Here is a 27,754-nt window from a genome sequence, read left to right on the forward strand (position 1 = left end):
TTTTTAATTGTGTGGATACACGTAGAACCTAGCAATTTAAGATAGGAAACTAAGGTTGGAGCACCTGAAAGAGTTTGCATGTTAACAACAATTAAGCAGAAAATAAATCATTAACTTTGTGGGTAATCAACTAAACTTTCCATAACTCATCAGCTTTTTCAAAAGATTACATTTCTTTCATTAGTTGGCTATTTTATGTGTCTTAAATCAACATACAACTGGGGATTAGGTTAATGGTTCTATTTATTTTGTGCAATAATTCTGCCTACTCACCTATGACTGATAACTAAGTATAAATACAGTATCTCAAGTCATGCTGTATCCAGATTTGCTTTTACATTTTCTTACCTGAGTCTGAGGTGAACAGTGAACATATTTACATTTGATTTAACAGTGAACCTCAATTCTTTCTGGCTTCACAGTGAAACAAGTTTATGCAATTGATCAAATATTTTCATCCCTGAAGTTAACGATTATCATCAAAATGTTTTGTGGAGACTATGTGAGTATAATGTTTATTTCTGTAAAGCTTTTCAGTCTTTTGAAAATTGATTTATAAAATTTCATTTGTGTTTTTGATGTTTTTAACAGAAAATATTGTTTTAATTTGTTCTTATTAAATTTTAATTAGTGGGTCTTCAACATACCCATTAAATAGAGTTAATATTATGAAATATTAAATCCATGCTAATTTTGAAACAATGTATTATCTCACAGAGGCAAGTTAGTTGTCCCTGCTTTCATATGTAATTTGATTGAAACTTCTAACTGAAGTTATCACAAGATTTTTATCTCTATATTTGTTTCAATCTATAAAAAAATAAAATAATTTTGACTATTAATTTTATTCTAAATCCATGCTTTCTTTAGAAGACAGCTTATTTTTGAATAATTTTCTATTGAATAGAAGCAATGTATAACAAGATTTAGTCTTTTTTTCTTTTTTTTTTTTTTGGCCATGTCTGAATCATTTTAGTGCAACTGCTCTAATAGTCATTAACTTTTTAAAAAGCCAACATAAACATTAAGTGGTCTGAATATGCTTTATATGAAAAGGTCTCCATTTCACATGGTTTTGAAAATTATATACAAATGTGAATCTATGCCTTGTGGTCTTAGAAATTATATACAAGTATATGTGTGTAATGATGATTCTTTTTTTTTTTTTTTTTTTTTTTTTGAGTCGGAGTCTCGCTCTGTTGCCCACGCTGGAGTGCAGTGGCGCAATCTCGGCTCACTGCAAGCTCCGCCTCCCGGGTTCACGCCATTCTCCTGCCTCAGCCTCCTGAGTAGCTGGGACTACAGGCGCCCGCCACCGCGCCCGGCTAATTTTTTGTATTTTTAGTAGAAACGGGGTTTCACCGTGGTCTCGATCTCCTGACCTTGTGATCCGCCCGCCTCGGCCTCCCAAAGTGCTGGGATTACAGGCGTGAGCCACCGCGCCCGGCGTAATGATGATTCTTTACGAATCTATATTATAGAAAAACTTTCAGGAGGGTGAGGCAAGAGAATGGCGTGAACCCGGGAGGCGGAGCTTGCAGTGAGCCGAGATCGCACCACTGCACTCCAGCCTAGTCCACAGGACGAGACTCCGTCTCAAAAAACAAAAACAAAAAAACTTTCTGGGAACTTTTATGCAAAAAAAAAAATTATAATTTAAACTTTGGCACACAAAACATTTACTCACACAAAATAATCATTGCAGGAAAACTTTACTTATATATTGTGTTTCTTCGGATAAATACTGAATTAGGACTTAAAATGTGACTATTTTCCATCGCTGTTAGTTTAACAATCTTAATTTCATCTTAAGATTTCAAGATCTCATTTTGCAGTTGAAAGTTACCATTATTGTTTTATTAATTGTGAGGTAGTTATATTTCACTATAGAGAAAAAAAGGTATCAAGTAATTAGGCCAGCATGGTAAATGATTAAATTTGCAAATGCCTATTGTTTTCGCTTTCTGTTCATTTGAGTATAATTATTTGGGAGTAGCTACTATTATATTATATGCATTGTGTGGTCTAATGTTACTATTTATATGCCAATTTTTCAAAAGAAACATTTATAGAATATTCAAATTACATTTCCGAGATTATTAAACATTACCATGGTAACAAGATTTTTTTAAATGCAATTATTTGCTATGCTTCTGAAGCAAATAAAGAAAACTGAAGATTAAAGATTTGGACTTGAGCATACCTAAGAATCCATTTTAAGTACTTTTGATTAGCTATTTTAGAGATGAATGTTATGTTTTATGTATAATCTCAGCAAGTGTGGATGGTAAAATGGTTTTACATAGTCAATATCAGTATAGTTTAAAGTAATTTTCTATCTTAAGGTATATGACCCCAGTGGTCAGAATTTAGTGTTAAAAAGGCCAATATTTGAGGCCAAGCTTATCTCTTCAGTCTGATGTTCTCAAGAAAGAGACAGGCTCTTCTGTTGACAAGTAATTTCTTATTTTATAAAGTGGGTAGTAATTGACTGAGTTGTTTGTTGAAGATACGTCCCTAGATCCTCCTTATTTGGCAGTCCTCATGCAGTATATATGACATCTGAACCTATACACTTGATATAAAAGGGTTACCATTTTTGAGAGCCACAGAGATAGGAAGTTTATTACTCTCAGTTACAAAGTATAGAAAATTTAAATATACATCCAGCAAGAGATAAGAATCATGGAAAAATGGTTACATTTCTGTAGGAGATAAACATACATAATAGGTTAAAATTACTTTCTATATTTATGGAGTTAGGTGGGCCTCAGTGATTAAGGTAGTTTAAGTGTGCTTGTTACATGAAGAAGGAAATTTATCTTTGGTGCAATAGTGTATTTTACTTATGTGCTTGACTGTGAGACCATCTTTCAAAAGCAAGATTTAATTAAGAGATTATTGCAAGCCTGAGTTTTGGTATATTCGTCAGATATAAATCACATTGCAGGAAGATATTATTATAATATTATAACAGCTCTCTTAGAATGGAGGAAATTGTACTATACAATGTACTTGCCCAAGTCAGGATCTAAACCCAGGTACCTCTACGTCCCCAGAGCTCAAATTCTTTTTATTAATAATAATGTCTCTTTAGAATACACCTGCCTCTTTAGAATAAAATTTTCTTATAAAAATTGTTCACTGATTTTGTCCTGTTTTGTCAACTGATCCCCCTTTTTCATACAGTAGCATTTTATTTAATATAGATTCATTTCTTAGATGATACCCTTCCTTTTGACCTTTAATGGGATTAGAGTTAACTTTAATCCTATTCCCTTTTCTACCCTTTTGACACCTTTTCCTATTTCTATCATATTTATTGACTGATAGAAAATGTTAATCACAGCAGTATGAAAAGTAAGATACATGTTGATATCATATATCTTACCTAAAATAGCACTATGTATTATACAAACATACAGAAATTATTAAAATAATTTACTGAATGTCTATAAACATCATCCATACCTTGTTTAATTTAATCTTCACAGCAAATTGTCCTATAAGAATACCATTTAACATGCAAAGGTTTGAAGTTCTTTTGGAGGTACTGGATATTCTACCCAAATGTTTTACACATATTATTTTTTTTTGTTTGCAAACTTCTAGGGCAGTATTATCATTATCATCCCCGTTTTCCAGATGAAAATACTGGGGTTCAGAGACATTAAATACTTTTCCCAGGAGTTAAAAGCCAGGAGATGACAGATACATAGGATCCTGTGTAACTCCAAAATCATTTCTACCACAATGAGAGAGAGAAACAAAATGCCTAGGTATGATCATTCTTTGTGACCCCAATTAAATGAGAAAAACTTAGCAGCAGTATCTTTACAAAGATGCTTTGACTCATGAGTTTGCCCCAGAATAGCTCAAGAGCACCAAAGTCAGGTAACAGCATGTTAGGCAGTGTCTACTATGGGCAATGAGACTTACAGCATTTTAGCCTAACTAGATAAAATAAATGCATTGGTTTTTAGCAGTGGATTACATGTAGCAAAGGAAAACCACTCCATAAATGAGAAACGAATTCAGGGCATATTACCTAGGAGTGATTGCAGACTGAGAAGACATCTCATGGGAGGAGAAGCTGTTGATAAGGCAAGATTATTTTCAAAACTGTCTTTTCCTATAGAAAGTAATTCCCAGGACAAAAACTTCCATCCAAGAAATCTGACTTTGATTGTTTATCTGCAATATGACTTACTGAGCAAATATTATTAAAAGGTTATTCATACTTTAGATTGCTTTTCACCATCACAAGACTACATTGTCTGAACTTTACACACTTTGATTCAACAAAAGTTATGAATCATGCTCTTATGGCTTCAACTTTTACTGAAGCTTCTGTAGAACTAATAAGAATTGGATTGGAAAAACTAAATGTAATTTTTTCCTTGAAGTGGCATGCACGCATGTTGTTAATTTTTTAAAATATACCATTATAACAACCGTAGATTGCTTTTAATCTAGGGGCTGGGCAAACATGACTATAGCATAGTGGCTAAACATACACCGAAATCTAGCCTTTCTGCATAGGATCTATATGACTGGGCACAATTTGCTGAATCTTTCTGCATCTCAATTTTTTTTAACCTGTTAAGTGAGTGTGATAATAGCATCTATCTTATAAGGGTCTCTTGAGAATTGTTTGGCAGATAAAGCACCAAGAAGACTATCTACAGCATAGAAGCATCCCAAAAAGATGAGCTATTATTCACAGTTTTATTTAGTACCAGTGCCAAAGCTTGAATCCAACTCTGTCTAATTCAAAAGCCCTGGCCTTCAGCAGCCCAAATGCACTGCTTCCAGAAGGGAGGTTAAGTTTGCATCCATTACTAATACAAATGCATATATATATGTGTGTGTGTGTATATATAACACATACATAAGCGTATATGTGTATGTATACAACAGTCCCAAATTTTATAAAGAAATTTGAGAAACATCCAAAGTTTCACAAAGGGAAATATATTTTCTCTTGTACTCAGCATAATGTTTATTTGTAAGTAGATTGTATCATGCAAAAATAATTTCATAAACCCACTTACTTCAATTTCTACTAATTTCTCTTCTTTATTATGGTAAAACTCCTCAAACATGTATTACACCCATTATATACGTTTCCTCTCTTCAATTCTCTCCGTATCCACTCATCGGGTTTCTTTCTCAAATGCCCTGCCTGAACTGCTCTCATTAAGGTAAACAATGACCTTCATATGGTTAAATCCCATGCCTAATTCTCTTCTCTCATATTTCTAGATATATGGATGTTATTAGACACAAACGCCTTTGCCAGAAATATTCCAGAGCTAAATTCTTGAAACTCTTCTCCTTTCTCCTTATAGCCTCTCCTTTGGTCATAACATCCAATATAATGGTTTTAATTACATTCTATATACAGACTCTTTTCTGAATTTATGTCTCAACCCAGAACCTATGCCTGAACCCCAGATTCCTGCAACCAAGTGTCTACTCAGTGAGTAGAAACTCATCCTTTTATTAGCACAGAAAAAGAAAAGTTAAAAAAAAAAAAAAAAAAGCCTTGCTATTATCCTTGGCTCAGGTTCTCTCATACCTTACATTATCATTGCCTGCCAACTTCCGCAGTGGCTTCCTACCTGGTGTCCCTGGTCCTGCCTCCAGGTACTGGGCAGATGGTAATAAATATGATTGTCATAAACCCTGCCCTCTTGATACATGTATTCCATTGATGTACAGGATTCATAATCACTCTGAAATTAGACAAAGTAATGGAATAGGAGGTAAAAGTCATCAAAGAGGAGATTTTGAGAAAGCCATCTCGGTTTGCAAGTTCTTAATTTATCATAATAGCTAGAAAAATAAGAAGACTTCAATTTGTAGAATCACTTGCATTTTTCCAAGTGAGAAGTTAGAACACCTCTCTAGATACGTTGGTTTCTCTTGAATGGGCTACTTTTTGAGATTATTATAAAATTATCTGTTATTTTGACATTATACCTATACCATTAACATTAATACATTGCGTCCATTTAAATAAGTATTACTTTAAATTTAAGGCACTTTTGAAATTAAAAAAAAATATTTTAAACTATATGTTCATTTTTTTAATGTTCCTAATTAATCAACTCATTTAACAAACAGTAAAGGAAGAAAGTAATTAGATTATCACAAGTGACAAGCATTAAGAACATACTTCTTTCCTTAACCCTTAAGGTGAAGTCTTCAGAAATTATGTTTGAGCGATATGAATCATAGTTGGTTTAATGAGTCATGTATTTCTGCAATTAGGTGGAGAGGAAAAAGCAGAAAGAAAGGGGCCATTAAAGGTCATTATTTACCAACTTCTCATTTTTCAATACAGCTTCACACACCAACATCCGACCCTTATCTACCTTAGAGTTCTTCTATCAGTAGAAATTATTTGTAATCAGAAGTAGCTCAGCTTGATTCATCAAAAAGGAATGGATTGTAATATTTTTTAAAAAGAGATTTCAGAATTTATGCTGTAAATCTCCCAGCATCAGCTTCCTCTAGATAGTCTCCAGCTATTCATAAGACTTTATTCATAGCTTTTGGACATGCATTTGTAATCAAACGCAGAGTAAAACTTTCTTCCTGGGGCCTATTTTTCTTTGCCAGCATCACAGTCTTACAACACACAGTTATGAACATATTCTTCCTCAGTTACACTTTTATTTATATCCTGTAGACATTCTGGGTAATCACGCTAGAAGGAACCAGAAAACAAAAGACTATTACAAGTATCATGTACAAAATATAAAAGTAAATCTACACAAGATAATGTGTTTTATATACTCCTATTACAGATACAATGGGAATCAACTTCACTCACAGCAACTTTGGATTGACTTTTCATCTTTATTTGGTGGCAATTTGTAATAATAAAGCCACAGAATGTCTTCATGTATTTTATCATTCTATCTCTTAATCGAAACATTTCTGCTATTTTATTTTTAAATAAGCCAGAATGGAAGGCATTGTAGTCATACTTTTTCAGTTATGTAAAAAGAAAGCACTTTAATCCCAGCAAATATAGCATTCTTAGTACTGTGAATTAGTAATTGTTTTAAAATATGTAAATCATATCATATTTCGTTGGTGGGTTTTTCTTTTGTTGTTGCCATTAGTAGAGTAGTAAACTTCTTGAATTATTTTTCAACCCTTTAGAGATACTTAATATATGTACATATTCTTCTAGGCATTCATTTAGTTGCCAGTCTGAAAATATTGTTTGAAAAGGTAAATAAGAAAACGGTCAAAGGTGCTGAAAGAGAGAGGCGTTAGTACCTGGGGACACATGCACCTTCTGTGTACCTTTCCTCACCTGTGGGCCGACTGCTGTGTGTTTAATCAAGAGTGCGACTCACATATAGAAAAGTAAATATTCACAGTGAATACAGTAGTCCCTTCACAGCAGAAAAGGGTTAGATTCATGAACCCCCAGTGAAAGGTAATTACTGGTTTTGAAATAAGACTTTTTCATGTAACAATGGTTACAACTGAACCCAATACAGCTTAACGACCAGAAGAAACTCTTCGAGATCTCACTCCCTTCTGGTTCTTATTTTGTTTCATTCCAGATATTGTGAATACTAGAATGACTGTGGGTGGCTATGCTTGGTTTTCCTTCAAGATATTAAATGACTTCTAATTTGATGACTTAGTGGATTTCGTCTTTTTTTTTTTTCTTTTTTAATATATGATCCATATGTGGGGTAACCTGAATGCTTCAGAGAAATGTCTTTTATAAAATGTTATTTTAGTCATTTGGCAGAGGGAAATCAGTATCAAATAATACCTCCTCTCAGAATCACAGGGTTACATATAACATATAACAAGTGGGTTAGTCCCTTTCAAACATTAGGCTTCCTTCTCTCTCCTACAACATGCAAGTGTTCAGCTTTATAATCTAGGTTCATCGCCTTTTTGTTCTTTCTCAACGCTTTTTGCATATTGAGAAAGTTTTCAAATAAAAATTCATGCAATCTAGAATCAGTCGTAGAAATTTTTAAGATAGGTGCGCTAAACTCAGAAAACTAGTCAAATGGTGTATTGTAATTAAAGGCATCAGATTAACTTTTCTTACATTTAGTCATGTTTTTAATCTAGATTTTTTAAATCTCTGATTTAGAGACATGTAGACAGGTTGAATTTTACAAAAATACTTAGCTTTGTTGGCAATGTAGCTTATTCTTCTGTCATCTGATTTTGAATTACAAGAACATTCTTTCCTTAGACTGGGATATAAAACAGATTCATTATGAAATTGTACTTCCCTGTAAGGCTTTCTGTCGCCTCACTATGACAATGTGTGAGGCAGGACATTTCCATATGGTTAAGATGATCGTCACCCTTCTTTCTATTCACAAACATGTTCCCTCCATAAGCCTCTCATACAAGTTCCTTCATCTTTAGCTCTGAGTGCTCTGCTTCTCTCCCTTGTATCGGGTGCTCTTCAAAGTGAAGATAAAAACAACTGGGATCTGTTTCCTGCTACAACTCATTATTATTCTCATGTTTGAACATCCATCTTAATTCTACAGTTGTAATTCTTGTGAAATTATTTTGTCAAACTATAAAGTTTGAAGCCAAATTCAAACCAATGTGGTAATTTCTGATTTATAAGTTTGCCATATTTGGTTTTATGAGACTAGATGTGCACCTAAAAATACTCTGTTTAAACTTTTTGTTTTGGGAACATTTTAGATTTACAAAAATGTAAAAATAATTCATAATTTGAATTACCCTTACGCCAGCTTTCCCTAATGTTTACATTTTATATAACCATATTGAAGTTATCAAAACATGATATTAACATAAGCACAGTGCAACTAACTAAACCACAGATATTGTTTAGATTATACTAGTTTTTCTGCTAATCTTTTGGTTTCCTGTTTGATATGGTTTGGATCTGTGTCCCCACCAAATCTCATGTAGAATTGTAATTCCTGGTATTGAAGGTGGGGCCTGCTGGGAGGTGACTGGATAGTGGGGGCTGTTTCCCGTGAATGGTTTAGCATTATTCCCTTAGTGCTGTTCTCATGAGAGTGAGTTCTTCAAAGATCTGGTTGCTTAAAACTGTGTAGCACCGGCCGGGCGCGGTGACTCACGCCTGTAATCCTAGCACTTGTGGAGGCCGAGGCGGGCGGATCACTAGGTCAGGATATCGATACCACGGTGAAACCCCGTCTCTACTAAAAATACAAAAAATTAGCCGGGTGTGGTGGCGGGCGCCTGTAGTCCCAGCTACTTAGGAGGCTGAGGCAGGAGAATGCCGTGAACCCGGGAGGCGGAGCAGTGGCCGAGATCGCGCTACTGCACTCCAGCCTGGGAGACAGCGAGACTCCATCTAAAAAAAAAACGTGGTAGCACCTCCCACCTCGCTCTCTCATTTTCCTGCTCTGGCTGTGTGACGTGCCAGCTGCACCTTTGCCTTCCTCCATGACTGTAAGTTTCCTGAGGCCTCCCCAGAAGCTGAGCCCATGCCAGCATCATGCTTCCTGTTCCTGTGGAACTGTGGGCCAGTTAGACCTCTTTTCTTTGTAAATAACCCAGCCTCAGATATTTCTTTACAGCAATATGAGAATGAACTAATACACTGCTCCCAGGAGCTAAAGGCCATTGGGAACACTTTTAGGCTTAATCTTACTTTTGGCATTTCTTTCTTTTCTCTTTTTTTGGCGGGGGAGGAGGCAGGGGGAAACTTTTCCTTACAGCTACAAGATGTATTCATCTAATCTTGTATTTTTTCCTACTCCAGCCCTGGAATTAACCACTTCTCCAAAAAGCTCTGATTCCTTTCATTGAAGACCGATATTTAAAACCAAGATCTGGATACTAGTTATACTCATTGCTACTGGGGTATCACTGCTTATATGCCCTCTTTAGAGTACAGAGCAAAAAATATGTGTGTATACTAACCCATTTATCTGCACGCATCTATATTTACTTTTGTACATGTGTATACATATATGTTTGCATGCATGCATGTCTCCATCTATCTTCCTACTTATCTATTTCTCCATCTCTATGTATACATCTATCTACCATCTATCTTCATACTAATACCTCCAATCTAATCAACAACCCTGTTCTAACCTTCACCATTTGTTACTTTTTTCTCAAACAGTAAAAACTATAAGACTATCAATATCTGAAACATGTTTGCTTATTTGTTTAACCCTACCATACATGTAGTTTAAAACTTGCTAAGTCATTATTCTGTGAGAAACAACTTTACCAAGAAGAGTACATTGTTTGGATTATTTTTATTTTTAGCTTTACAGTTCAGTCAAAACACTATTTTCTAAAGTTACTTAAGGCACATCTCCTCTCTCCACGGAGCTTATTGTGGTTATGAGATTTTTTTGTTATATAAATAGATAGATTTGCTACAAACTGCATTTTCTGTTGGGTTTCCCATACATCTTTGTTGATTTTGTTAAACTTACATTTAACAAAATGTGCTTTTTGTGGTATACAATTTTATGATTTAAGTCATGTATCCAATGCCACATTTCCTTAGAGAAGACTTCCATTATCCAAAAATCCTTCCACACTGCCTGCCTGTAGTCAGCGACTGACCCCAAACTCCAAACTTTGGCAAATATTGCACTGTTTGCCGCTGCTATAGTTTCACCTTCTCCAGAATGTTATACGAACAGAATCATAAACTATTTAAACTTTTGGACATGGCTTCCTCCACTTACTAGAATACATTTAACCCTTATTCATATTGTGTTAATCAATAGTTCTGCCATTTTATTGCTGAGTTGCTGTCTGTTGTATGGACATACCACAATTTGTTTATCTATTCACAGTTTGAATGGATAAACTGTGAATGGATAAACTGTGGGTTGTTTCAGGTTTTAGTGATTATAAACAAAGCTGCTATAAACATTCAAGTTAAAGTTTTTGAGTGAAGTTATGTTTCCGTTTATTTTGGGTAAACACTTAGGAGCGAGATTGCTAGGTCATATGGTGACACTATGTTTAGCTTTAGAAAAAACTGGCAAACTGTTTTCCCAGAGTGGCTATACAATTTTGCATTCTCACCAGCAATATATTACAGTAGAATATCATTGTGGTTTTACTTTGCATTTCTTTATGGGTAATGATATTGATCATATCTTCATGTACTCATTTACTATACCTTCATTGTGAATGTGTTTGTTTAAAATACTTCCCTATTTTTATTCCATTTTCTTTGTTTATTTATATTGTCCTATACATATTCTGGAATAAAAGTTTTATGAAAATGTAACTTACACACCTTTCCTTTCATTCTGTGGATTGTCTTTTCAGTCCTTTGACAGTGCTTTTCACCAAGCAAAAGTTTTCAGTTTTGACAAAGTCTAATTTATTTTTTCATTATGGATCATATTTTTGTTGTCATTTCTAAAAATTCTTTCACTAACCCAAGTCATGTAGATTTTTTCCTATATTTTTCTTCTAGAAGTTTTATAGACTTACATTTCTACTTAGGTCTATGACAAATTTTGAGTCAATTTTTGTATAAGGCATGAAGTATAGGTCAAGCTTAATTTTGTATATGAATCTCCAATTTTTATAGTACCATTTCTTGGGAACACTATTTTTTCTCTATCAAATTGTTTTCACTACTTTGTTAAAAGCTACTTGTCTGCATTTAAGTGGGTCTAGATTCTTTATTCTGTTCAATCGAGCTATACTTCAAGATTGTTACCTAAGAGCACAGTTGCATTAGTAATATGACTTAATAATAATTCTTAAAATCAATTAGCATTACTCCTACAACTTGGAGTTTCTTTTCAAATTTGTTTCAGCTATTCTAGGTATTTTGCATTTCCACAAAAAATTGTGAATAAAATTGTCAACATCAACACAAAATTCTGCTAGGATTTCGACTGGGATTTTGTTGAAAATGTAGGCCAATTTAAGGAGAACTGATATCTTAATAATATTAAGTTTTCTACCCATGAAAATGATACATATCTTTATTTATATAAGTCTTCTTTAATAACTGTCAGGAGTATTCTGTTTCTTCTATTCCAATATGTATACTACTTATTTCTTTTAATTTTCTTATTGCATTGCCTAAGATTTTTCAGTATGGTATTGAAAATGAAAAATAACATTCTTGCTTTCTTCCTAGTCTAGAGCAGACTGGGGCAGTGGAAAGGGAGATGAAGCATTCAATATTTCACCTTTAAGTAAATTTTAGATGTAGGGATTTTGTAGATGTCTTTTACCAAATTAATGAAGTTGCTTTGTCTTTTAAGTTTGCTGAGTTTTTAACATGCACAGATGCTATACTTGTCAAGTGCTTTTTCTGCATCATGTTTTGATGACCATATAAGTTTTATTTTTTAAATTGTTAATAAGGTGAACTAAACTGATTGACTTTTGAATGTTATGCCAGTTTTGCATTATTGGGATAAACACAACTAAGTTGTACTACATCTCCTTTTTATATATTACTGCATTGAATTTTCTTGTATTATGTTGGGCATATTTGCATTTATGTTCATAAGGGTTACTATCCTACAGTTTTCTTTTCTTGTAATGTTGATTTGGTTTTGGTATTAGTATAATCTAGAGTCATAAAATGAGTCAGAAAGTGTTCTACTCTATTTTCTAGAATAAATTTGGTAGAATTGGTATTATTTCTTCCTTAAATGGTTGGCAGAAATATCCAGTAAAACCATGTAGGCTGGAGGTTTTCTTGCTGAAAGGTTTCTAAATACAAATTCAATTTTCTCTATAGATATGAGGCAATTTAAGTTAACTGCTTTTCTTGAATGAGTTTGGGTAATTTTAGTCTGCCAAGAAATTTAAATTGAATATATTGAATATATATGGACATTGAATCATTCATAGCATAGGAATGTCCTCACCAATTTTTATGTTTATAGTTTGTATCTTAGTTTTTCTTTGTAAATTGGCTACAGTTCTATCAATTTTGCTGTTGTTCAAATAATAAGCTTACTTCATTTTATTTCCTTATTTTTCTCTTTTTAATTTTATTGATTTTACTCTTGTCTTTATTACCTCCTACCTCCTGCTTGCATTGCATGTAAATTTCTATTATTTCTCTAATTTCTTATGGTGAAAACTTAAATTTTTGATTTGAAAATTTTATTTTGTTCTAATACATATATTTAATGTTATAAATTTTCCTTTAGGCACTGAAACAAATGAATATTAAAAGTGGCAGACTTGTGTGATAAATGTAGATGACCGAATCTGTTTCTTCTCTTGTTTTGATCAGCAAAGGTCCATGCAGTCTTGAAAGCTTTTGGAATCTGTAGATTTGGGCACTTTTTTTTTTAACTTTTATTTTAAGTTAAGGAGTACATGTGCAGGTTTGTTATACAGGTAAATTCATGTCATGGGAGTTCGTGGCACAGATTACTTTGTGACTCAGGTATTAAGCCTATTACCCCTGCGTTATTTTTCCTGACTCTCTCCATTCTCCCACCCACCTCCCTCCAGTAGGCCCCAGTTTCTGTTGTTCCCTTCTATGTGTTCTCATTATTTAGCTCCTACTAATAAATGACAACATGTAATATTTGTTTTTCCCTTCCTGTGGTGGTTTACTAAGGATAATGGCCTCCAGCTCCATCCATGTTTCTGCAAAGCACACAATCTCATTCTTGTTTATGGCTGTGTAGTATTCCATGTTGTATATGGGCCACATTTTCTTTATCCAGTCTACCATTGATAAGCATTTAGGTTGATTCCATGTCTTTGCTATTGTGAATAGTACTATAGTGAACATACACATGCATTTGTCTTTATGATAGAATGGTTTATATTCCTTTGGATATATACCCAGTAGTGGGATTGCTGGGCCAAATAATAGTTCTATTTTTGGCTCCTTCAGGAATCACCACATTGTTTTCCACAATGGTTGAACTAATTTACACTCCCACCAACGGTATATAAGCATTCCTTTTTCTCTATAAGCTCACCAGCATTTGTTAGTTTTTGACTTGTTATTAGTAGCCATTCCGTCTAGTGTGAGATGATACCTTATTGTGGTTTTGATTTGCATTTGTCTAATAATCAGCAATGAGCTTTTTTTTTCATATGCTTCTTAGCCACATATATGTCTTCTTTTGAAAAGTATCTGTTCATGTCCTTTGCTCACTTTTTGGAGTGTTTCACACATACTCCAAACATGGAGTTGTTTGCTTTTTCTTTGTAGATTTGTTTAAGTTGCTTATGAATGCTGGATGTTAGACCTTTGTCAGCTGCATAGTTTGCAAAAGTTTCTCCCATTCTGCAGGTTGTTTACTATGTTGACAGCTTCTTTTGTTGTAATTTATTGGATCCCATTTGTCAATTTTTGCCTTTGTTGCAATTGTTTTTGGTATCTTTGTCATGAAATCTTTGTCCATTCCTATTACTTGGGTACTTTTTAATGCAAACAATTTTAGGTCAACAATAAGTACAAACAAGTTTGGGTCAATGATATTTTAAAATAATTTGTTATGAATTTCTATAGTATAATGTATGGGAAATGGATAAAATATAGATTGTAGACCTGTAAAAATCTTAAAGTTTTAATTTTACAACTCAATTAAGCTAGGCATGTCAAATTTTATATCAGTGTGATTCTTGAAAACAATATAGTGTTTCATGGAACTCTTGGAAGAACAACAAAAACCCGTGTGATATTACAGGCAGGTGCTAATTATAAGAAGAAGAAAGAAGAGAAATAGAATGAATGATAATTACTATTACTTGAAGTACATATCTCATTAATCTTCATAGTAACTGAAACTTACAAAACATCTGCAACTTTTACTTTACGAGGTGTGAAGTAGGGGAGTTAAAATAATTTACTACTTTGTCCAGCAAGAAACAAAGATCATTTAAAATCAAGTCTGCTTTACTGACTTACTTTAGTGAGATATCTATGTCTGTTATCACAAGAGAAATGAAGAGGAGGTTCTAACATTTTCTGGCAATGCTTTATTTTTTACAATGCCCAGAGAAGGTAAAATCATCAGATGTTTGGATACATGACACATTATTTTTGCTCCAGTTTGTCACTTACTTGATAGATGTATGCTTCTTTTTATGCCCTTCTCTTCCCAATCAGAAAAAAAAAAAAGTTAAATCATATAGGATAAAATACATTACATATAAAAGTTCCTGCTATTTTTAGATGTGTTTCCCATGAGATGCCTCAAAGATGGAGGCATTTAAATTAGTTGCAAAAAGTATGGAAAGCCTCATGGAGTTCTTAGGAATACTATCCTTCACATTGCAGGTTAGTTGAGAGCCTTCAAAAGACCAAAATACTGTAAAATTATCACATTAGAATTCCTTTTATATGGATTCCATTGGCAGTAATATAAGCAGACCAATCAAAAAGAGAAAACATGAATTTACTTGATTACAAAACTGTTAAATAGTTCTTTGGGGATAAAATAGATTTAGACCAAGAATGCCAATAAAAAGGGGCAACAGAATGAAGGAAACAAAGAGCTTCAGTGGAGAATAGGAGGAATTTAAGTGTTTAGAGATTTTTTAGTGAATATCTCTCTGACATTGTTAATTTCACTTTCCAATTATTTAAAGTGATGAGAAATTATTGTATTTATCCTTTACCCAAAATATATTTTTGAACAACACTGAAATGTTTTTTTCAGATAGTTTAATTAATTAAACTCAGGATAATTACTGGAGGCAAAAACCATGGCCTTTATTTCATTCTTAAATTGTTCATTTAAACTCAGTAGGACTAGTTTTCCATAGGTCCTATATTAGTAAGTTTAGGCTACTATAACAAAATACCATAGAATGGGTGGCTGAAATAACAGAAATTTATTTATCACAGTTCTGGAGGCTGGAAAGTCCAAGATCAAGGTGTCAGCAAATTCAGTGTCTGTGGAGGGCCCTCTTCCTGGCTTACAGATGGCCACCTTCTTGCTGTGTCTTCACATAGGGGACAGAGACTCAGCTCTTTCTCATAAAGATACTAATCTCATCATAGGGTCCCCATTCTCATGACCTCATTTACATCTAATTATTTCCCAAAGGCCTCATCTCCAAACACCATTATATTGGGGGTTAGAGCTTGAACATAAGAATTTTGGGGGATATGAACATCCAGTCCTTTTAAGTACCATTACTTTTCTGTTACTCTTAGATAGTTAAATGTTCGTAAGTCACCTGCACTCACAAAAATTTATAGAAATTTAAAATGTCTAATTTTGTGTCAAGGTAAAAATTCTTCCCCTTTGTAGACTATATAGGGTTACTTCTTGAAATTGCCATGGCATTTGTAAACTGTGATGGCACTGGTGGGAGTGTCTTTTAGCATGTTAATGTATTATAACTAGAGTATAATGAGCAGTGAGGACGACCAGAGGTCACTCTTATTGCCATCTTAATGTTGGTGGGTTTTAGATGGCTTCTTTACTGCAACCCGTTGTATCAGCAAGGTCTTTATGACTTGTATCTTGTGCTGACCTCCTATCTCATCCTGTGACTTAGAATGCCTGTCTGGGAATGCAGCCCAGTAGGTCTCAGCCTTATTTTACCCAGCCCCTACTCAAGATGGAGTTGCTCTTTTTGAAACATCTCTGACATCTGGTATCATTTAGCTGGTATTACAATCATTTCGCACTGATACACTATGGCCTTCAAAGATGTTTCTTTGGGTCCATTGTAGGTTTTTAGGATATTTCTCATGGCAAACAATCTTCTCTTGCCATCTTCTTATCAATCTGCTCCCTCTTAGAGTTCCTGTCATTCCTTCTAAAGGAAAATTTGGAGCCAGATCCCTTTAAAATGGTTTATGGCCAACTCCTCCCACTTTGTAGCACTTATGTAATCTGTGGCAAAGTCTCACATCTTTTGTCCCAATAAACTCTGGGAGTGCAACACATTATTGGAATTCAGACATCCGTGGTGAAGCCACCCTCTCACTTAAAATAGCTACGTAGCCATGCACTCTGAGCTTTAGACATTTCTCAGTGTGTACCTACTGTGTTCCCCAAACACGTTACACCTTTCAAGTTCTCTGGGCGGTCTCCTTGATGCTGACATCACCACCCTTCATCTCATTCCCCATGGCAGGACAAGGCGGTCTCAGAGAACACTATCACCTCTACCCAAGTAAATCCCCTTTCTAACCTCATCTAGGTTGGTAAGTGGCTATGAATAACAACACTGATTTTTAGAATTTTCTTTGCAAATCTGTTCTAGGGAATCTATTCTTCACTTTGGAATGTGAATGCTCTTGGCAGCTATTATTTTGCCATCAGGTTACAGCCTCAGCAAAAACTGAATTACAAAGGGACCAATTTTAAAATCGTGTTAAGGTGGTACATGAACATTTTGACTGTTTCCCACATTTTTTCTACTATGTACCCATCAAATGAGAATTTCTACCAGCCCAGACTTTCCAGAAAGGAGATCAATATATGTTTGGTGCACAGCAACCCATAAGTGATTTCTGCTCAACATACCATATTTATTCAGCAAAAATTTTCATTTTGATATAAAACACAGTATGAATTTTAATGGATTTTAGTCTCCTAGGCATATGTGCTCAAGTTTTTTATTTTTTTTAATTATCAAAATTCTCTTACTCCTATCTTTGTAGCTATTACATTTCTTAAATGAAGGAAAATGATATCAAATACTCCAAATGCAATTTATATCAGAAAATTGATTTGGACTTAAGTACATGTTAGGAAAATGTTAGGTACATTACCAATAATTAAAAGTATAAAATAAATCACCAAGTTAGTATTATTTTTAAAAATAAAATGATAAAATTTCATTCCCCCTTTAGGCAAGTGACTTTAGCATTTCCTGAATCTGACATTGAGTGGTTTGGCAAAGAGCTAACAGATGAATTTGAAGATGTTTTTGAAAAATAACTGCAGACTGCTTACCATATAATTTCATGATAATCAATATTTGCTGAATCATCTTTTTCTTACCTACACAAAATCATAACAAAAATATACATTCAATGTCTTTATAAAACTAGGTACTCCTGAGAAATTAAAAAATTACCTTTATATATATTTTAAATGCATTTTAGCTATATTCGGCTAAGTTATCTAAGTTATCTCACTTAGTTTATACTCCTTACTGTAACGCATCAATAAACTCCATATTAGGCCAGGTGCGGTGGCTCACGCTTGTAATCCCAGCACTTTGGGAGGCCGAGGCAGACGGATCACGAGGTCAGGAGATCGAGACCACCCTGGCTAACACGGTGAAACCCCGTCTCTACTAAAAATACAAAAAATTGGCCTGGTGTGGTGGCGGGCACCTGTAGTCCCAGCTATTCGGGAGGCTGAGGCAGGAGAATGGTGTGAACCCGGCAGGCGGAGCTTGCAGTGAGCCGAGGCCAGTGCACTCCAGCCTGGGCAACAGAGTGAGAATCCGTCTCAAAAAAATAAAAAATAAAAATAAATAAATAAATAAATAACAAACTCCATGTTAGAAGTAGAAACTGTTAACCAACTGATAGAAAACCAATCAAGATAAAATGTGTTCCTTTTGTCTCCTTTATTCCCTGGTTTAGTTATAGCTAGATGGATAGTTAATGTTTATAAAGAAAACTTCTAGTAACGAAATGCCTTCCACCCATATTAATGAGGCCACAACATTTTTATTTAGTATTAATTCTCTTTTTTTTTTTTTGAGATTTGTACATCTTATTTCACTGAATAGAATAGAAATGCTGTGTAGGACATTCATTTAAAATAGTTTAACGTAAAAATTACCTTAAACAAACCGACTCTTATTTCTAACTCTGTAATATATATTATTTGTCTATCAAGGTTAATTTCAAAATTCTAAAACTTTTGTTTCCATTGAAATTCTTTCATATAGAAGTCTACAAGTTCTTCACTATATAGTTAAACAACTCATTTATGGATTGCCCAGCCAGGTTTTATTTAGCTGCAAACTGGCTTTACTTTAAAATCACATACTCTTGCTTAAAAAAGTATTAAGGAAAGGAAAAAAACAACAACAACATAAAACCAACCACAGCCAAGCATTATTATAAGGGTAAAAATCTGCTACGAGTAGAATTTCATGATGCTTTCGAGAGTAGTCTATCAGTGTCCAAAAAGGAGGAAAGTAAAAGGTAATCTAAAGGACCATTCTTTCTCTCACTAACATCTCAGGAACATACAGTTCTCTAGATAACAATATCACTGGTCTCTGCTACTGAAAGCCAAATAACTTTTAATCTCCAGGAATCTGTTGCTGTGTGTGAAATAGATGATTGTGCTTTGTGAGTGCTGATTACTAACCTATCTAAAAACATCAAATGAGATTAAAGTTGCTGAAATTTTAGAATCACCATTCATCTAAGGTTTGTAATACCATTTTGTATAAATTATTCTAATACTTCAACAGAATTCAGTCCTTCACACATTAAATGTCAGCATAATCTCTGTTTTAAGTGTGAGGTTCAGGAGTGCATACGTTCCTTGAGGATGAGCAAACACTTCAAACCCATGTTAAATTTGCTTTATGTTCAACCCTTCAAAATTACTATGTTTTATACTTTCTAGATTAATTTATGTGTACTAGGCCTTTTAACCACTTTATGCGACATTAAAAACATAAAATAAGCCTTAATTTTTCAAAATGTGAGAATAATAACCAAAAAGAGTAGAAAAGCATAAAATTAACAGGTAAGATACACTATAAAAGTGCTAGTTTAAATCCAGAACACTTTAGAGAGGACACAATGCTCAAGGCACCTATTCTAGGCTGCCAATTAGTAAGCCACTGGCTTTGTATAAATATTGTCATTTTTTCATATATAATATAGAAATAGGAACACTTACCTTGCTTAATACACTCTTGTTAACATCAAATAAGATAAAGAATATGGAGGTGCTGTTTAAACGGCACAGTAGCTATACACATAGTATAATGCCTCCTTCACTTCTAGAATGTCGTGATTTGCAAAATATACTTATCACTATTTTATTTGGGGCACAGGTATGTTCCCTGAATTTAAACATTATTTCAGTTCTTTTTAAATAATATAGTACTGATGAATAAAAAGCATGTAATGACATCTTATTATTAAACTATTTATAGGGAGAACTGAATAGTATTTTCAGATCTGCTCCATGACATTTATCTTCAAGATAAGCACAATAGACTTCAAGAAATATCCGATTAGTGGTATATTATGAAAAGAAAAGCCAGGCTGGGTGCAGTGGCTCATGCCTGTAATCCTAACACTTTGGGAGGCCGAGGCAGGTGGATCACTTGAGGCCAGCAGTTCAAGACCAGCCTGGCCAACATGGAGAAACCCCCATCTCTACTAAGAAAAAACACGAAAATTAGCCGGCCACGGTGGCATGCACTTGTAGTCCCCGTTACTCAGGAGGCTGAGGCAGGAAAATTCCTTAAACCTGGGAGGCAGAGGCTGCAGTGAGCTGAGATTGTAGCACTGCATTCCAGAGTCTATGCAACAGAGCAAGACTTTGTCTGGAAAAAAAAAAAAAGGCAACAAAAGAAAAGTCAGATTACAAAAAAAAAAAAAAATGTAAATGTGACTTCATTGTTTCATTTAGAAACAAATACCTTATGACTATATGTAAAGATGTGAAAAGCACAAGAAGAGCACTTAGTGGACTATTTTCTCTTTTGACAGCTATTAAAATATTTAACAATAATTTGTAGACAATGAGATCATAAATGACTTTTCTTAAACTTTTTATGTCAGAGGTTTTTTAATTTGCCAAATTTAATACATTAAGTATATATTAATTTTCTAATGACTAAAAAATATTCCCATCTGTATTTCTCCTTCATGTGGAAGACTAGTCTAGCAATCAGGAGCATAGCCTTTGGAATCAGACAGATTGGGGTTTCAGTGTAGGCTCCATACTTTACTAGCCATATGACCTAGCAACAGAAATGAATCTGCCTGCCGACACGGTGGCTCATGCCTGTAATCCCAGCATTTTGCGAAGCCAGTGTGGGCAGATCATTTGAGGTCAGGAGTTTGAGATCAGCCTGACCAACATGGTGAAATTCCATCTCTACTAAAAATCCAAAAAAAAATAGCCAGGTGTGGTGGTACATGCCGGTAGTCCCAGCGAGTCAGGAGTCTGAAGCAGGAGAATCGCTTTAATTTGGGAGGCGAAGGTTGCAGTGAGCCAAGATCATGCCACTGTACTCCAGCCTGGGTGACAGAGGGAGACTCCATCGAAAAAAAAAGAAAAAAAGAAAGAAAGAAATCAGTCTCTCTAAATCTATTTCTTCAACTTTAGTAATAGGACCAATCCCATTTGTTTGTATATTTGATGGCTTAATGCCTGAGAGTGAAATATGCTGTCTTAGTTCATTGTGTGCTGCTATAACACAATATTTAAAACTGTGTAATTTATAAAGAGCAGGAACTTATTTTCTCACAGTTCTGGAGGCTGGAAAGTTCAGGATCAACCCGCTCTCACTTGGTCTGGGGAGAGCCCAGTCTCTGCTTTCATCTCACTTGATCTGGGGAGAGCCCAGTCTCTGCTTTCATCTCCCTTGGTCTGGTGAGAGCCCAGTCTCTGCTTTCATCTCCCTTGGTCTGGTGAGAGCCCAGTCTCTGCTTTCATCTCACTTGGTCTGGTGAGAGCCCAGTCTCTGCTTTCATCTCATTTGGTCTGGTGAGAGCCCAGTCTCTGCTTCCACAATGGTGCCTTGAACGTGTGTCCTCTCTAAAGGAAAAATGCTGTGTTCTCAAGTAACAGAAGGTGGAGGAACTCGTTTCATCAAGCCCTTGTATGAAAGTACATAATCCCATTCATGAGGACAGAGCCGTTATGGCCTGATCACCTCCCAGAGGCTCCATCTTCTGATTCCATCAACTTGGTAATTAGGTTTTATTGTAGATATTGGAAAAGACACCACATTCAAACCATAGCACGGGGTAATATAAATTATTTAGCACTATTCTTGATATATATTGAAAACTCAGTGTGTTGACTATGACTTTTGAACACTTATTTACTATGAATACTATTATTCGTGATATTGAACTACTTTTCTTCCCTTTACTTTTTTACATTTATTCGACTTTCATTTGGTTGGAATTACTCTTTAATATTATGTTTGGAAAGGTTATATAGGTGGCATTTTTCCTTTTGCCTTTCCTTTCAATTATAGTTTTGCTGGTTTTAAAGCTTTTCAGTTTGAAACCTTTCCCTCTGGATTCTGGGAAGGCTGATCAAATGCCTTCTCATATTTAATTTTGCAGAAGAGAATGCTAATGGCAGTTTGGTTATTTCTTTTGTAAATAACCTAAATAGGTCTAAATATTATGTTTCAAATGTTAATCTTGTTTTTTTTTTTAATTAACATTCTCCAACATGAGGTAATCTCTTTTCATTTAAGGATGTGATTCTTGTATTACTTAAATTTATGTTTTATTTATTCTTGTTTTTTCTTTCATTGCTCTGCTATCTTCCAGGGGTGTGTGTGTGTGTGTGTGTGTGTGTGTGTGTGTATATTTTTTTTTTTTTATAGACAGTCTCACTCTGTTGCCCAGGCTGGAGTGCAGTGGTGCGGTCTTGGCTTACTGCCACCTCCGCCTCCCAGGTTCAAGTGATTCTCCTGCCTCAGCCTCCCAAGTAGCTGGGATTATAGGCACCTGCCAGCACACCTGGCTAATTTTTTGTATTTTTAGTAGAGATGGGATTTCATCATGCTGGTCAAGCTGATCTTGAACTCCTGACCTCGTGATCTGCATGAGCCACTGCGCCTGGCCTAAAAATCTTTTGATGGGAATCGAGAGGGCTCGATGAGGATTGGGCAAATTTGTGGCATAAGAGTTTAGGATTGGTGGACATATAAGATACTTGGCTTTCAAAGTAAATGTATTAGTTTCCTGTTGCTACTATAACAAATTAGCACAAATTTAATGGCTTGAAATAACAGATTTATTCACTTACAGTTCTAGAGGTCATAAATTTTGAAATCAATTTCACTGAGCTAAAGTTAAGGTAGCAGCAGAGATGATTCCTTCTGGAGACTCTAGGGAAGAAACAGCGTCCTTGACTTTTCTAGCTTCTAAAGGTCACCTACATTCCTTGGGCTGGGTTTCCTTCCTTCATCTTCAAATCTGGTAACACAGCATCTTGCTTTCATTATCATGCTGCCTTCTTCTATAGTCAAATCTTCCTCTGCCTCCCTCTTATGACAAGATATTTGGAAAGGTATTTATGGCCCACCCAGATAATCCAGGATAATCTCAAGAATCTTAATTAAACACATCTGCAAATTCCCTTTTTCCATACAAGGCAACATTGATAGGGTTCAGGGATTGGAGATAGGATATCTTGAGCCTTGAATAGTAACTAGCCATATGATACTCTCTCTTTTAAGTTTAGTAGCCTTCTATTGAAGTAATTTTCAATGACATCTTCCTAGAAAATTGTTTTTTAAAATAGTAAAAGCATGTTAGTTGAAGATACTCTTAGATCTTAATTGTAAGAGGATGGGTGAGTGAAATCAGTTCCTCTCTATCTCTTTTTTAACTCCAGACATCTACCTACTTAATTGTAATGACTGTATGGCAACTGATTTATCATAAATTTGGTCATGTAGCAAATTTCTTGGCAATTGGCTGTGATAGCACACCAGGAATTATCCAAACGATTGCAGATGTCCATGACTCATAAGGCTGATTTTCATTTAGCGCACCCTCTCATACACAGGTAGAGTGAAGCAATCAATTGTCATAGAATCACAGAATTTTTAATTTTCAATTGAGTTCTGAGTTTTTCTAAAGCAGTCACCATACAATGGGACCATGTTTATGCTATGTGGTTTATAGGTACCTGGATTTAACAGCTTGCACTGAGCTTTGCAATTCAACTGTATCTGTTTCAAAAAGTTTAGAACTATATTAATATGTTTATCTTTGGTTAATAGATTTTTGAAATATTGTTATACACTGCAAACAATTGATTAGTTATAAGCCCAGCCAAAGTGTTAGGCCTTGAACTGTGAGAAATAGAAAGTACTGCACAAAGCATAATTCCTAATTATGGGGGCATAAAATGAGCTTTGTCCCCCAAACAAATTATTTCAATGATTTGAAAGTACTGCAATAAGGTGTACACACACCAAACTAAGTGGTACAAAAATGAGGGAAAGAATTTAAGATTTTTGGCCATAATACTTTGGCATAAAATTTGAAAAAATAATATTACTAAGCCTGTTTTAATATCACTGACTGTACTAGTGCTAATGAACTATCCATCAGTTCATTAAATTTTAGATTGATTAGATAATATATTCATATTTTCTTTACAATCATAACACTGCTAGAAGCTGAAGTAAGCTTTAAGATTTAAATCAGGTTCTCAGAATTTCTATTCCAGTGACTGTCTCCCTAAAGATTTTTTCCTGAGGCTAGAAGAACACAGGAAATAAAGATTAACAATTATCTTACTCATTTGAAGCTCTATGTTTTCATGTTATTTGACTAATGAGTTTAAGGACCATCCAGCAAACACATACATACTGCTCCTCTTTTTTTTTTTTTTTTTTTTAGCAATGATTTAAACTTTTATTTTAATTTCATGGATCTAAGTGCAGGGTTTGTTACATTGGTAAACTTGTGTCATGAAAGTTTGTTGTACCTAATAGTTATTTTTCCTGATCATCTCCCTCCTCCCAAAATCCACCCTCTGAAAAGATCCAGTGTGTGCTGTTTCCCCTCTATGTGCCCATGTGTTCTTATCATTTAGCTTCCACTTATAAGTGAGAACATCCGATATTTGGTTTTCTGTTCCTGTGTTAATTTGCTAAGGATAATGGCCTCAGGCTCCAACCATGTGCCTGCAGAGGACATGGTCTCGTTTGTTTTTATGGCTGCATAGTATTCCATGGTATACATGTACTACATTTCCTTTTTTTTTTTTTTTTTTTTTTTTTTTTTGAGACAGGGTCTTACTTTGTAGCCTAGGCTGGAATGCAGTGATACAATCTCAACTCACCACAACCTCCACCTCCAGGGCTCAAGCAATCCTCCCATCTCAGCCTCCCAAGTAACTGGGACCACAAGCATATACCACCATGCCCAGCTAATTTTGTATAGAGATAGGGTTTTGCCATGTTGCCTGCTTAGGCTGGTCTGGAACTCCTGGGCTCAAGCAATCTACCCGCCTCAGATTCCCAAAGTGCTGGGATTTTAGACGTGAGTCACCACGCCCAGCCTCTGTACCTCATTTTATTTATCCAGTCTATCACTGGTGGGTATTTAGGCTGATTTCCTCTTGATGCTGAATAACCCTATCATGGGCAAAACCCTGATACCTTCACTCCCCTAAAATACCACCAACTAAAATGTATTCCAACTAACCTCTGTTGAAAGTTCATGACCACAGATGGGTTTACACAGTGGTTGTGCAAATAACTTAAAATCAAATTTAGACATTCTGTTCGTAACAAATTTCAGCAACGCAGACAATGGGAATTTCTTTTTGAGTGTCTTACCCTCTTTCCATCCCTCCCTACAATACACACACACACACACACACACACACACACACTCCCCTCTTTCTTCTTTCTTTTTGAACTGACATAAAAATAAGAGCTCATCCTTTTAGAATTTTGTGTTTACTTGTAGGGTCCTTTGAAAATGGAAATGTTTTTATTCACATAAGTGAAAAAAAAAGTCTTAATAGCATATGTTATTTTATTTTACACAAATTACAGCTATAATGGAAAGGGCACTAACCGTGAAGTTAAATTTGGATTTGAATGTTGGCTTCATGAGTCAATACCTGTGTGGCTTTAAACAACTTACTCAGCCTCATAGTCTTCTCGTGTGTGAAATAAGATTAATATGATCAGTCTCACAAGACTGCTGAGGTGATTACCAAGGAAATGCAGGTGAAGATGCCTAGAGCATAGCCTGCTTATATGAATAATGAATTTTTAAAACCACCGGGTAAACAAAAGATGTCACTGTGGTACATGGATTTTTTTTATACTTTATAAACATTCTCTGAGCTCACATTACATGTAAGGCACTGCCCTAGATGCTTTGAAAAGCAAGAAAAGAAAGGTACCTGCCCTCCAGAAGTTTTAAATTTAGAGATAAAGACAAATGCAAAAAAAAAAAAAAAAAAAAAAAAAAATCGAAGGCCATGTGTAATAGAGATGCAAAGAGAATAATAATAATACTTGGTAAAATCTGTAAAGACTTCACATAGTATAGTTTGAGTGTAAGCTAGGTCTCAAATTTTGGGTGGAATATAATCCATATAGATAAAACATGTGCAGAAAAAAAATAATTTGACTTTTGAACCTAAGAAATCACTATTAAACAGTCTATTGACAAGCACGAGTAAAACCCAAAGACTGAGCCTACAGATGTGACCAGCTTGGAGATTTTAGACAAAATCACTATATTCCATTTGTCTTCTTCTGAATCTATGCATCTTTGTGTAAATTATATGTGCAGTATTCCTTTGAGCCAATTTTGTTTTGCATGAGCCAGTAATGGGCCGGTGATCATTTACTTCAAGAATAACAGAAGTATGGTGTTTATTATGGCATCCTCTGTAGCCAGAATAACAAAATAAAATAAATAAATAAAAGAATGAGCATCTCTTTTTTTAGGTATCTAAAAAGAAGAGGATCTTTTCTTTTTAGGTATCTCCCTACCCCCAAAAAAATAACTAGAACTTTCAGTAAGCTACTGAATCAGAGAGGCAAAAAGCCACCATTTTAACTTTTCGTATTTTATTTATTATTATAAAAGAAATCCAATTAATATGCAATGTGTTTTAATAACTAAGAAATACATCCAGTTATGGAATAAAGGTGGTATTATAAACTGGTGTCATTTTTCATATAGGATGACTACCAACCAGAGCTCAGTAAGGCAAATTTTTTTCCAGAAGTAGGGATGTGTTTGAGCCAAATCCACTCTCATTTTTTAAATCCATGTTCTTTGTGACCTAACAATGAAGTTTGATTCATCGAAGTCACTAAGTGATGAAATACTATGAAATTTACTAGCAATTATTTCTCCATTTAATTTTATAAATTTCCTCCAGTTTCACTAATATCATCGGCAAATTTTTCACACAGAGACACACACACACACACACACACACACTGTGGTGTTATTAACAGCTTTACTACTATGTATCTCATTAGTTTTAGCCTTGGCTAATTGTAAACATCAAATCCATCATAAAATAGTAAGTACTCAGCCAGGCACATGTGATCCCAGCTACTCAGAAGGCTGAGGTGGGAAGATCACTTGAGCCTGGTTGGTTGAGGATGCAGTGAGCTATGATTGCACCACTGCACTCCAGCCTGGGCAACAGAACAAAATCCTGTCTCAAAAATACTAATAATAATAGTAAGTATTCAAATATCTCTGAAAGCAATTCTGAAATACTTATCCCAAAGTGATATTTGAACAATTGGAAAAAGTGTGTGTTCTCCAAAATAATTCCCTTTAAAAATACAACCTTAAGATTAAATACATAAATATATGCTGTAATTTGTCTAATCTTTGGCAGGAATACATCACATCACTTAATTGTTTCTTATAACACTCTTTGTATTACCAGCTGCATATACCAACTCTTTGTGAATAGGTACTGAATCTCCCATGTAGAGCTCTGCCATTGTACAGTGAGTCCTCACCTAATGTCGTGGATAGGTTCTTGGAATCTGCACCTTTAAGGAAAACAATGTATAACAAAATCAATTTTACCCACAGGCTAATTGATACACGCAA

The 27,754-nt window shown here is 34.8% G+C and overlaps 1 protein-coding gene across 1 annotated transcript in view; it reads left to right on the plus strand.

The window, feature by feature from the left end:
- Positions 1 to 320: 320 nt before the first annotated feature.
- ANXA10 (annexin A10) overlaps positions 321 to 27,754 on the plus strand; it is a 94,099-nt gene continuing 66,665 nt past the window's right edge. The window contains exon 1 of the mRNA XM_025385909.1: positions 321 to 502. Within this exon, the coding sequence (XP_025241694.1) occupies positions 485 to 502 (18 nt within the window). The 5' untranslated portion in view covers positions 321 to 484. The remainder of the gene's footprint in view (positions 503 to 27,754) is intronic.

The sequence above is a fragment of the Theropithecus gelada genome, chromosome 5, assembly GCF_003255815.1.
Source record: "Theropithecus gelada isolate Dixy chromosome 5, Tgel_1.0, whole genome shotgun sequence".
In the NCBI taxonomy this organism is placed as follows: Eukaryota; Metazoa; Chordata; class Mammalia; order Primates; family Cercopithecidae; genus Theropithecus; species Theropithecus gelada.